The following is a 13,439-nucleotide window of genomic DNA, read 5'->3' on the forward strand; positions in this document are numbered from 1 at the left end:
TAATAAAAGCCTGGAAATTAAATATTGTAAAGTGTGAATACTGGCAGAACTGTGTATGGAAACTGAGCATTGTTATACTCTGACTACAAACTTTTAAACAAATGTTTTCAACTTTCTATTTAGTTATCCATTTGGGGTGAGATACTGCTCCTATATTTATGCAAGTAGAGATGCAGGAATCCATGCACTACTGAAATGTTAGAGGTTGGGGGACATCCATCCTACCATTAATTATGGTCCCTTCAGCGATAGTTTTTGAGAAACTACAGAAGGGCAAACTGATAGGGGTCAGATAAGGCATGTATTTAATTAAGAGTTTTGTCCTCCCCCACTCCACAACAACAAATAATTGGAAATGTTTTCCTCTAGCTGCCTTTTACTTGCACTTACATCTTACCGCTAGGGTACACTTGTTTGCTAAGACAATACCTAAGAAACATTGGTTGTGTTATTGTATACTCCTGAAGCATCCAGCCTAGAAACACCAGCCAGCCCAAAGGATCAGGATGCTTGCACTAAAGAGAATGCAGGATCCAGCTTGGAGCAAAGAGCTAATGAATGATGGGGAGCACTCATATGTATCGAAGTCTATGGGGCTGCAGGGATGAGGGAAGTTACCCAGTAGCTCCTGGGTCTTGTTACCAGGTCCCATGCCCAAACCACATGTTTCATTTCAGCCATTCTCTTGATCCTCAACCTGAAATATAGAATAATGGACACTGGATCAATCCTAGGCATATGTAAACACTTCACGTATGTATACACTTATAATATAAGGTCAAGATTCTGCCCTTGATTTATATGCCTGTTTTATAATCTTTTCAGGTGAGTTGGAATGGAAGATTAGCTTCTCAGTAAACTCTATGGGGAAAAAAAAAACCTGATTAATGTTTTTTGCCAACAAGAATTAATTGAAAAGGGGGAAATACAAAAGAATTCTATTCAATTTCTACATTTTGCAAACTCTTTAAGTCTGGCACAGAGAATGTTCTAGCTTTTTCTTTAGTCGAATCTCAGATTTTTTGCTTTAGTCATCTGCAATGAAAATTAAGTCATCCCAAAACTTATTAGAGATGCTTTGGATGCCCTCCGATTTTGTGTGTGTGTTATTATTGTTTTCCTCATGTGTCTATGTAGGGAGCTGTCACTCCCCCCCCCCCCCAAAAAAAGGCCATTAAACCATCATGTCCAACATTGTTATCACCCTTTAATAATGGTAGTAAAAGGTCTGATGCCAAACTACTTCTTTACCATTCCACCTGCACTCATCTGTTTGAACTATACCCCCATTGCTACTCTTATGTATCTACAATGCATCTGTTAGTGCCCCATTTAGTGCCATAGTATGTCATAGTAGTATCACACGAGGTGGTTTTGAAAAGGTCTTTAGCATACTTGTGTATTTCAAGCAGTAGTAGCCTGCTATTTAGCATTTATGCCCTTATGTACACGTGGACCTGTGTTTTAGTGACAAAAGAAGATATCTAATGTATTTATTGCAATTTAAAGGTAAAGGTAGTGTTTAGTCCAATACAAATGTTTTCTGTAATGTAGATCAAAGGAAATGATTTCATCATTTGAGAGATGCTCAATGTATGAATATTTAAAGGGTTTTCTGTCAATTAGAACTTTTAATGCTGTATTCTATAATGGAATTGGCTATGGTTTTAACTTATTTTACTTTGATGATAGCTGGTGTCTAGCCCACCAGCCTTGAGCAATGTCACACTAGATACAACAAAAAGCAAATAATTTAAATAACCAACCAATCACCATACTTGAGGTCCTTTAGATTTAATTACATGAAAGAGAATTGGCTACTGCCAACATAACTCCTGAATCCACACCTGCCAAAAGTTTCTTAACCTTATCTGATGTTAGTAACCACTCATCGCGAAAAAGAGTAGTAATCCACAAATCCCTAATACTGCAAAAAGTACCACTATCCAGTAAGCAACGCTCCAAAGTCTCAATCTGTCCAGAAGCTCAGTGTTTTTTCACTTAGATTAATGCTTGAACAGGAGAGAAATATCTCCATATGCGTATCTTAACAGTAGATCGCTGCTTAAAGTTCATGTTTTTTTATCTTTTACCCTGTTCAATCTGTTAGCCAGTTTCCTCACTATTTTAATTTGGCTAAGTGAAAATAAGGTATTAGATCTAAACAAGTATGAGTGGAAGGAAAATATGTGGTAATGCAGTTCCACAGACTCTGGGCGTTTTCGCACTCACCTTCAAGTGACGCGACCACCCTCTTCACAGCGGAGGATCTGCGTGGATTTCGCACAAGAAGCGCCGGAGCAGCCAAAAGAGCCGGAAAGTTCCGTCGCAAAAGCCGCTCAACCGTTTTCCTGCTTCTTGGCGGTTTCCGTTTGAGCGGCTTTCGCGACGGAACTTTCCGGCTCTTTTGGCTGCTCCGGCGCTTCTTGTGCGAAATCCCTGCAGATCCTCCGCTGTGAAGAGGGTGGTCACGCCACTTGAAGGTGAGTGCGAAAACGCCCACTGACAAAAGGGAACCTGAAGCACTAACAGGTGCTATCAGAAGGCTTTGTGTTTCTGTTTGTGCAAGCTCTTATAAAAGCAGATGAACCACCTGTATTTAATTTCACTTTTTTCATGCTCTACTTTAGAGCAAGGTGTAAAGCAGTTCTTCTTTGAGTAGAAGACACATTCCACAGATGCGTGGTTATCTTTTGATTTAACCCACTTGAGGTAGAATGGGAGGTGAAAAGAGTACACTGGGGTTTGTGAAAAATGGATTCCGAAGAAGAAGGCAAAGCTAGTACAAATATCATTGGCTTCTCCACTTATTCACAGAAATTTGACCCACTCTGAACAGTCTTTTGGCCACTTCTCAGGTCAATAAATTCAGTGACGGCCTGTGGCTCAGTGGCAGAACATGTGCTTTGCACGTAAAAGTTCCTGGGTTCAGTCCCTAGAATCTATAGTGAAAAGGACCAGATATTAGATGACGTGAAAGATATCCTGGAGAGCTGCTGTGATTTAGACCAGAGAAGACAAACTTTGGGAAACCAGCAGTCTGACTCTAAAGGAGGCAGCTTCATGTGTCCAGGTGCTCAATCAAGATGGTAAAACTCAACTGAGATATCTGAAGAAGTAATTCTGCGGTGCACAGTAATTGCTAAAATATCCTGAGGCGTTGCAGTTGCATATTTCTAGAAGCATAACCTTTAAAATAGTATATAGAACCTAACATGGCATAAAGACAATCCATTGATTTCTTTACATAGTTCCAAGCAGATAGCTGTGTTGGTCTGAAGCAGCAGAAGAAAGTTTGAGCCCAGTGGCACCTTTTGTGTATCTGAGGAAGTGTGCAGGCACACAAAAGCTTATACCTTGAATAAAACTTTGGTGGTCTGAAATGTGCCACTGGGCTCAAATTTTGTTCTTATATAGTTTGTTTTTCATTTCTTAGAAACAGTAACACTTGTCATAAAATTCCATGATACTCAAGAAAAAGCGAGTTGAAAAGTTGCATATTACCATCTCCCTCAAAATATGTTTTCATGTTGGACATCCATTTGTATCTCACTCCTGTCAGTAAGAGCTAGGTGGTAGAAAAGAAGAGCTGTTTGTGTCGTTTGGCTAACATCATTTTGGATAGAGTTGGTCATTCTGCTAGCTAAGCAGACACAAAAGATAGTGTAGAAATAATAGCCACAAAAGCAGAAAACTTTCTTCTTCCCCAACTGAAAATAGCAGACGCTTCAGAAAGAGACAAAAAGCAATTCTTGCATTTCTCACATAAGACGCAGAGTGTCGCTGTTGGCCAATGTAGCTCTCATGCAGGAGCTGGGAATCCACTGAATGATGCTTCCAGCAGTATGGCTGCTTGTTCTCGGAATGCAGATCAGAAAAGCAGCAGGCAACAGAGACGTGCAAGCCTTGGTGAAAGAAAAATATTGCAACATACATAACTTCAGCAGAACCCAGTGACATTGATCTGCTTCTTTACTGTGGATTTTGTATTGGGAATTGGAAATACCTCAGCTGATCAAGATATTCAAACAGAAGAAAAAGCAAGTTTCTCAGCAAGAAGGATGAAGGACAGAAACAAAGAAAAGAGTGGATCAGTAAGGTTATTGTTCCTCTTATTATTGTCTTTGTTCTGCAAGACTGCCTCAGAGCAGATTCAGTATTCAATCCCTGAGGAAATGGAGAAAGGGTCCATTGTAAGGAATCTAGCCAAAGACCTAGGACTTAATCCTGGAGAAATAGCAAATCGCAATCTGCATGTCCTTTCACTAGATAAAAAGCAGTTTTTCACTATCAGTGCAGAAAATGGAAAACTGTATGTAAATGATAGGCTAGATAGAGAGGGGATATGTGGGAAAACTATATCCTGTCTTATTAATTTTGAAGTCATGGCTGAAAACCCCATGAATATATTCCATGTAACTGTAGCAATCCTGGATATTAATGATAACACTCCACATTTCTTAAATGAGGATATCAGGCTAGAACCAAGTGAATTAACTTTACCAGGAGACCGGTTTGTTCTTGGGTATGCTGAAGATCCAGATGTTGGAATGAATTCCCTCCAAAGTTACCAGCTCATGCCCAATCAACATTTCACACTGGAAACTAGAGAGAGAGAAGATGGAAATAAATATGCAGAATTAGTACTGAGGAAACAGTTAGATCGGGAAAGTGAAAGCAGTTTCCATTTAACTCTTTTTGCTGTGGATGGAGGGGAGCCTGCCAAAACAGGGACAGCCAAAATATGGGTTAATGTCATTGATGCCAATGACAACCCACCTGTTTTTGCACAAGAAATGTACAAGGTTAGTTTGAAAGAAAATGCTCCAAAAGGATTTTCAGTGGTACAGGTGAAAGCCACTGACAGAGATGAAGGTTCCTATGCCCAGATCAGCTATAGCTTTAGCAGCATTGTTAAAAGTGATCACCAAAAATTTAATTTAGATACCCAAAATGGAACAATCACAATTATGGAGACACTGGACTTTGAAGAAGCAGACAAATATTCTGTGGCAGTAGAAGCAAAGGATGGGGGTGGGTTAGTGGCTCACTGCAATGTTGAAATAAAGATAATAGACGAGAATGACAATGCCCCAGAAATTGTTCTTGTCTCATCATCCAGCCCAATACCTGAAGACTCTACATCAGGGGCTCTGGTAGCTCTTATCAATGTAAAAGACAGAGATTCAGGAGAAAATGGGAACATAGTTTGTGAAGTATTAAGCAATTTTCCATTTCAAATTGTCTCAACATCCAGTAACTACTATAAGGTGCTTACAGAAGGTGCTCTGGACAGGGAAACTACTCCTGAGTACAATATCACAATCACAGCCACAGACAAAGGCAATCCTCCTCTTTCTGCATTCAAGACCATTTCAGTGCAGATCTCTGACATTAACGATAACCCCCCAGCATTTGAAAAGCCTTCCTATATTGCCTATGTGCCGGAAAACAACCCCTCTGGAGCCTCCATTTTCAGGGTCAAAGCCACTGACCCAGACCTGGATCGCAATGCACGAATCCTTTACTCCATCCAAAAAAGCAATATTGAGGACCTGCCTCTCTCCTCTTATGTCTCCATTAATTCTGAGACTGGAATTATTTATGCCCAGAGGTCCTTTGACTACGAGCAATTCAGAGAGTTCCAACTTCAAGTGAAAGCCCAAGATGGAGGTTCTCCTCCTCTGAGCAGCGATGTCACAGTGAAAGTGTTTATTGTGGACCAGAATGACAACAGACCTCAGATCCTCTACCCTTCTCAGGGAGTGGAAGGCTCAGCCTTGTTTGAGATGATTCCTCGTTCGGCCGATGCAGATTATCTGGTGACCAAGGTGGTAGCAGTGGATGCTGACTCAGGACACAATGCCTGGCTCTCCTACCACCTGCTTCAGGCCACTGAGCCAGGGCTGTTCACAGTTGGACACCATTCGGGTGAGATCAGGACATCCAGAACTTTTTTGGAAAGGGATGCTGTGAAACAGAGGGTGGTCATTTTGGTGAAGGATAATGGGCATCCATCGCTATCTGCTACAGTGACTCTGAACATGGTGTTTGCAGAGAACTTCCAAGAGGCCCTTCCTGAAATGAAGAACCAGTCCATCACTCCTGACTATCAGTCTGACCTGCAGTTCTATCTGGTGCTGGCCTTGGCTTTGATTTCATTCCTGTTCCTCTTGACAGTGATTCTGACCATTCTGATGAAGCTTCGACGATCGGGGAACCCCAAATTCCTGCAGTGCTTTGGTCCCATCCCCCATTCGAACAATGGTGTCGTATTTCCACCCAACTATGAAGAGGGGACATTGCCTTATTCTTATCAACTTTGCTTATCGTCTGAATCCCGGATACAGGAATTTGCCTTTCCAACAAGCAATGTTCAAACTGCAGAGAACGTTTCTTCTAAGAATCAATCTGAGGCACTTTTGACAGCCAGTGAAGGAAATATCTCTAATTGTGAGATGGAAAAATCTGTTATGGTAAGTTTATTTTGAGCAGTACCTCATTTTCACTGTAGACATTTTGACTGGGATTGTATATGGTCACTTTTTAAGTTCTTTGTAAAGACAGTTGGCATTTTTTGATTTCTTAGCTTCTAATTGATTGTTACTAGAGTTGGCCTTTTACTGAAGGATACTTAATGCTTGAATACTTCAGAGTAATGCTTTCTAATCATAGAGGATTCCCAAGGTAGGTCATATTTCTCTTGTTTTATATCCTTCTTGAATAATACAATTACTACTAATAATGATAATTATAATCTCAGTAGGACCAGTCCAGTATAAATCAGGACATTATAAGTTTATTCCTTAACATTTAGAGATTTTGGGTTATGTCTTTTTTCTTTTGCATGCTATCTTTATGAGCCTTCATCTTGTTAGGGTTGCCAGCTCTGGGTTGGGAGATACCTGGAGATTCGGAGGATGGGTTTTGGGGAGGGGAGGGGCCTCAGTAGGGCATGATGTCATAAAGTCCATCCTCCAAAGTAGGGGACTGGTCTTGGTTATCTGGAGATCAATTGTAACAGTGGGAGATCTCCGGGTGCCACCCAGGGTTTGGCATCTCTACATCTTGTCCATTTTTATTCCTGGAGTTCTCAGTCTGTATGCAGGGGGGTTGATTTTTATGTGATTGATATGCCTATTAATATTCAAATGAAGCAAACATGACATTAAATATGGTGTGAATATAATGGGATAAAGTGCTATGAGGAAAGAAATGTTGACACAAAAATAAAGCCCCATGGACAGACTTGCCAGCTAATGGGAGACTGGAAGTGGGTTGGGGGTGCCATTGGGTTGACAGCATGATGTAAGTTCTGGGACAAACCTGTAACTCTACCATAGAGTTTCTGGCGAATCCTAGACTGTCACACCAACAGTTATTTTCAGCTTAATTTTCCCCATGCCTCCCTACCAAGTGGGAGTGGTGGTCAAAGGCTGCCACCAGGAGGTCTCGCACCATAGCAGAGTCCTGGGAGTTATATCCAGAAGTTTTGATTAACACAAGACAAACTGAAAACAAAGCAAGGATTTTTGAGCCAGAATAGGAAGGCAGTGAAATTCAATAGAATCCCTGCTTTTTACCCAGCCATACAAGTGGCTCCGCTGTGGATGCTTCCTGTATTGCAGATGAAGGTCTGCATTTCAAGATAATGGCATCCCTGAGGTAACCTAGTGAATTCTGGATTATCTGAATTGAGAATTTAAGATGAATGTAAAAGTAATATAGAACATCTGTCTAAACTGCACCCATCCCATTATTGACATATGGAATTATAGTGCTTTTGGATTTAAAATTTGGATCAGGTAACCAGAAAATGGTTACCAAACCGGGGGGGGGGGGGGGGAAATGTGTTTTCTTCCTCCAGTGATAATCAGTTACGTGGAAAAAATAGAAAGTGTGGTAACTTTCATTTCCATTATCAGTTATAGATGTGAGAAGTATTTGGCATGGCTTGCTATTTTTGGTGGCAGACCTGTTCTTGTGGTTGACACAGGTCTACTCAGAATTGTTCTCGTTTATTCAACTGGGCCTGCTCCCTGAAACATGCTCTTAAGATGGCAGCCGAAATGTATACAGGCTTCCAAAATGGGACCAAATTATTTCCCATGGTGGAACTCCTAATTTTTATCTGGTATCTTAAAGAGGCTATTGCTGCATAACCCAGAAAACCAATGCTGTCAAGTATGTGGCTTACTTTTGAGAGTACAGGTAGGGATAACCATTCTGGAGTTAAATTAGCAATCACAGATATAAATGGAGAAAATGGTCGCTTCAGAGTGTGGGCTCTGTGGCGATATATCCCTGCAGAGCTCCCTCCTCAAACTTTGCCTTCCCCGAAGCACTTCTCCTAAATCTCTAAGAATTTCTCAACTTGGGAGTTGGCAACCCTAATTACCTACAATGTTGTTAGGACTCTGCTGCTGTCAAGCATACCATCCACATATGGTATCAGGTAGATCATTAATCCATGAAATCTTCAGCCTTTTCTGTCTTGTTCTCTTCTAACCAATGGCTTGATTTAGACATGCTTCTAGTTGGCATTTGATACTTGCCACAGCTGATGCAAATGTAGCTGCAGACTTGTAGCATTAGTATATTTATGTCTCAGTAAGACATTTTCTTTGGTAAAAATCAGATGCAAGTTCAACTCATTGCAGGGTATGACTGTCACATCACTGAGATAAAGTAAGGAATATTGAGGTAAATCTGCAGTTGCTTTGGTAATGCATATGGAATGGCAAATGATCAAAACTGGTTGTGAAGTAATATTTTGCTGCACTGCTGATGACATTGTTTGGAATTTAAAAGCAATAAATAAAGAATATCTAGGAAGAACGAAGAAAAGTCATGAGAGCTTTTTCCAAAGAATGACTATCTTTACATTTTTAAGACATATATCCTAAGTGGAAAAATCAGTGACTGCAAAACTATGGCAACATTCTGTGAGAAGAGAATGACTGTTCTGTACAGTAGACCTTTTTTGTTTAAAAATTTGGTCAGACCTGTGTTTCTAGTTAATTGTCTCTCCACCATTGATTATCAGAGACTAACAGTGTAATCCTAAAGAGGTCTAGTCAGAATCCTACTCAAGTCTATTCAGTTAGGCCTACTCTTTGAAAAGTGATCTTGGGATGGCAACCTACGTGTACACAAGTTTCCAAATGTGGGAACCACATTATTTCCTATTGTCGAACTCCTAAATTTACCTTGGTATCTTAAAGGGCCAATTAATGCACCACACAGAGAATAGAGATATGTGACTGAGTAACAGCTGGCCTACTTTTGAGAGAATATAGAGAAACAGTGAACCATTTTGGAACTAAAATGGCAATCTCATATAAATAGCAATATCCCATATTCCAGCCAGAGAAAATACCTGGATGACAATGCAGAGATTTCTACACTTTGAAGTCCAAGACTATTATTTAGGTGGCAAGACTTTTTATGATTGGAGTAGCAATATCAGCTTTAAAAATTGGACTGGATAAAGAAAAAAAGTTAAAAGTTTTTTTTAAAGGAAAATATTCCCAGTTTTCAACTCAGGACCAAAGATAACAGGATATTCCTTTCCTAAACATAGTTTTTCAGTGTTCATTTGTAATCCACCAATATATAATTGCCTTCAGGTTGCATTTCTATCTTAAAACAAGTGAAAAAGCATCCACTGCAGTTCTCCTCATGAGCCTCAGAGTGTCAGTGTTGACCAATATCATAGCTAGGTGGAGGATGGAAACCACAGATATTTGCTACACTTCCTATTGCTTCATCAGTGCTATGCAGACTGGGGAACTATAACACAAAGACAGAACAGCATTCCCAGGCAAAAAAAAGTCTTGTGGCTTGTCCAAATTAAGAAGAAAAACAGATTATTTTTCCTAAGATTTCCTGCATCTTGAAGAGGATCTAGTCTGTCTGAGGGGGAAAAAGAGACAGCTAATATGTCTGGGATCCAGATGGACAGCAAGCACAAAGGGAATGGCCGGGCACTCGGAAGGCAAGTACTGCTTCTCTCGTTATTGTCTTTTTGCAGCTGGGCTGCCTCAGAGCAGATTCAGTATTCCATACCCGAAGAGCTGCCCAAGGGATCTATTGTGGGTAACCTTGCCAAGGATTTGGGTCTCAATGCCAGAGAACTAACACAGCGTAATCTACATGCTGTCTCTGTGGATGATATGCAATATTTCACTATCAGTGGAGAGAATGGAAAACTCTATGTAAATGACAGAATAGATAGGGAAAGGATTTGTGACACAACTGCACTTTGCCTTGTTAATTTTGAGGCAGTGGTTGAAAACCCTCTCAATGTTTTTCATATAACTGTTGTGATTCAGGATATTAATGATAATGCACCATATTTTGCAAATGGAAACATCAGGTTGGAAATCATTGAATCCAGTTTACCAGGCACAAGAATTCTTCTTGAGAAAGCAGAAGATCCTGATATTGGTATGAACTCTGTTCAGAATTACCAGATCAATCTCAACCAGTATTTCACTGTGGAAGTTAAAGAAAGTAAGGATGGGGGGAAATTTGCAGAGTTAGTACTGCAAAAACCATTGGATCGTGAAAGGGAACAGGCTTTCCAGTTGACTCTTGTAGCGATAGATGGTGGAGAACCAAAAAAAACTGGAACAGCTCAAATATGGATTAATGTCACTGACGCTAATGATAATTTTCCCATATTCACACAAGAACTTTATAAGGTCCGTTTGAAGGAAAATGTACCTGTTGGTTCACTTGTGCTCCAGATTGTGGCCTCTGATGATGATGAAGGTCCAAATGCCCAGATCACATACCAGTTCAAGAACATAGCACTAAATGGCCAACAGAAATTCAGCCTGGATCCCAGAAATGGAACAATATCTCTAATAGGGCCACTGGACTATGAAGAAACCAAAGAATATAGCATTCGAGTAGCAGCAAAAGATGGAGGAGGATTAGTGACCCACTGCAACATTGAAATAACAGTTCTTGATGAAAATGACAATTCCCCAGAGGTGACCATAGTTTCTCTATTTAGCCCAGTCCCTGAAGATTCCCTTCCTGGAACATTAATTGCCTTGATCAATGTAAAAGACAAAGATACAGGAGACAATGGAAAAGTTACATGCAACATACAAAAGCATTTACCCTTCAAGATTATTCCCTCTTCTAATAATTACTATAAGCTGCAGACAGACAGTCCTTTAGACAGAGAAAAACATTCTGAATACAATATTACAATCACAGCCACTGACCAAGGCACACCTGCACTCTCCACACATAAAACTATCTCATTACTTATCTCAGATATAAATGACAATGCCCCTTCTTTTGAGAAATCTTCCTACGCAATCTATGTGCCAGAAAACAATCCTTCTGGTGCTTCTGTTTTCACAGTAAAAGCCTTGGACCCAGACATGGACCAAAACTCACGAATCACATATTCCATCCTCCAGAGCAACATCAAGGAGCTCCCCATCTCTTCGTACATCTCCATTAACTCCGAGACTGGAGCTCTCTATGCCCAGAGGTCCTTTGACTATGAGCAGTTCAGAGAGTTCCAGCTTCAAGTGAAGGCCCAAGATGGTGGTTCCCCCCCTCTCAGCAGCAATGTCACAGTGAGGGTGTTCATCATGGATCGGAATGACAACAGCCCACGGATCCTGTCCCCTTCACAAGAAGCCAAGGGCTCAGCCTTGTTTGAGATGGTACCTCGTTCAGCTGAAGAAGGTTATTTGGTCACAAAGGTGGTGGCTGTGGATGCTGATTCTGGACACAACGCCTGGCTTTCCTACCATGTCATTCAAGCCACTGAGCCAGGATTCTTCACTGTTGGTTCTCACACTGGTGAGATCAGGACAGCCAGGGCCTTTGTGGAGAAAGAAGCTGCGAAACAGAAATTGGTCATTTTGGTGAAGGATAATGGGCAGCCGCCTCTTTCTGCCACCGTGACCCTGGACCTGGTGTTTGCTGAGAACTTCCAGGAGGCCCTTCCAGAAATGAAAAGCCAATCCAGCAGCCCCGACTATCAGTCTGACCTGCAGTTCTATCTGGTGCTGGCCTTGGCCTTGATGTCTTTCTTGTTCCTCTTGACGGTGATTCTGGCCATTCTGACGAAGCTTCGGAGATCTGGGAATCCCAAATTCCTGCAGTGCTTTGCTCCTGTTCCCCACTCAAAGGCTGGAGCCATCTTCCCACCAAACTTTGAAGATGGGACTTTGCCTTATTCCTACCAGCTATGTCTGTCTTCAGAATCCAGAAAGAATGAGCTCACTTTCCTAACCCCCAATATTCAGATTGCAGACAGTATTCTTTGTAACAACACATCTGGTGTACCAATCGTTGGTAATGGAGAAAAACATTTAAATTCTGAGATGGAGAGTACAAACAAGGTATAGATTATATTATTATTTTATTGTTGTTGTTATTGTTGTTGTTATTCTATCACAACACTCTTTTGTGTATGGGGTTGATGCAATTGCTTTATTTGTTTGACTTTTGCCGTCTATCAAACAGAAACCTAGTTAGAGTTCAGTGGCTTCAGAGCAACATGATTACCCACCTGAATCAAACAGGAAACTTGTGCATATGGGGGACTTGATGGTTGTTTTACACTAGAAAACACACACATACTGCTTTTCAAAATTTTCCATCTTTCTTATTACCTTTGTGCTCTTTACTATATCCTCTCCAACCTGTCTCACCATGCTATGAGATTGTGTGGTTTTCAAAGTGTTTTTTGATTAAAAGTAACTATTATATAAAAATAATCTGGATGATAGGGTATATATTGAAAAGAAGCCAGAAAAGACCATTTTGAGTTCGTATTTCAATGCATATCCATTTTCTCAATTATCTACTTTTTATCTTCATATTCATAAGTAAAATATACATTTTCTCAGATGAATATTCTTATCTCCAGGTTGTAAAATACTGTATCTCCTTTATTTTATACCCAAAAATTGTTGCTGTACTAACACTCTGGCACCGGTTTGTTGAACTGTGAGGTGTCTTGCAGCGGCCACACATCGTCTGTATTCCATGGTAAGGCTTTGATGCGCCAGATATGTCTAAAACTCACATCTTCAGAGGAAGGCCATGAGATCCTCCTTTGCTTATTACACTAATAAGGAAGACAATTGTACTTTCTTTCTTGCTGCTTCTATGCAGAATACAAGACTCATTTGCTAGCTTGTTCTCCACTTTCCTTCTCATGTAATAGCATCTTCCAGAGGGCTCTTTATTTTCTGCTTTTCTTTATCCACACCGGCGACGGTGTCAAATATATGGCCCATGAGCCAGATTCAACCCCGCAGGGTTCAGATCTGGCTCATGAGCGACTTCTTTTTCCTGCTTCTTTTTTCAGGGCTGTTGCCTTAGCTGCACTGTAGCTTGCTTTCCCCCCAGCTCCCTCAGTGGCTCTTTGCTTCCTGTTTCCTGCCTCTTGCCTCCCT

The 13,439-nt window shown here is 40.8% G+C and overlaps 1 protein-coding gene across 1 annotated transcript in view; it reads left to right on the top strand.

Annotated features, from left to right (window-relative positions):
- The first annotated feature begins 3,931 nt into the window (after positions 1-3,931).
- LOC132582264 (protocadherin gamma-B5-like) overlaps positions 3,932-13,439 on the top strand; it is a 199,998-nt gene continuing 190,490 nt past the window's right edge. The window contains exons 1-3 of the mRNA XM_060253804.1: positions 3,932-6,476; positions 8,639-8,688; positions 9,902-12,377. Coding sequence (XP_060109787.1) covers positions 4,062-6,476; positions 8,639-8,688; positions 9,902-12,377 — 4,941 coding nt within the window. The 5' untranslated portion in view covers positions 3,932-4,061. The remainder of the gene's footprint in view (positions 6,477-8,638; positions 8,689-9,901; positions 12,378-13,439) is intronic.

Source organism: Heteronotia binoei, chromosome 14 (assembly GCF_032191835.1).
Source record: "Heteronotia binoei isolate CCM8104 ecotype False Entrance Well chromosome 14, APGP_CSIRO_Hbin_v1, whole genome shotgun sequence".
Taxonomy (NCBI): Eukaryota; Metazoa; Chordata; class Lepidosauria; order Squamata; family Gekkonidae; genus Heteronotia; species Heteronotia binoei.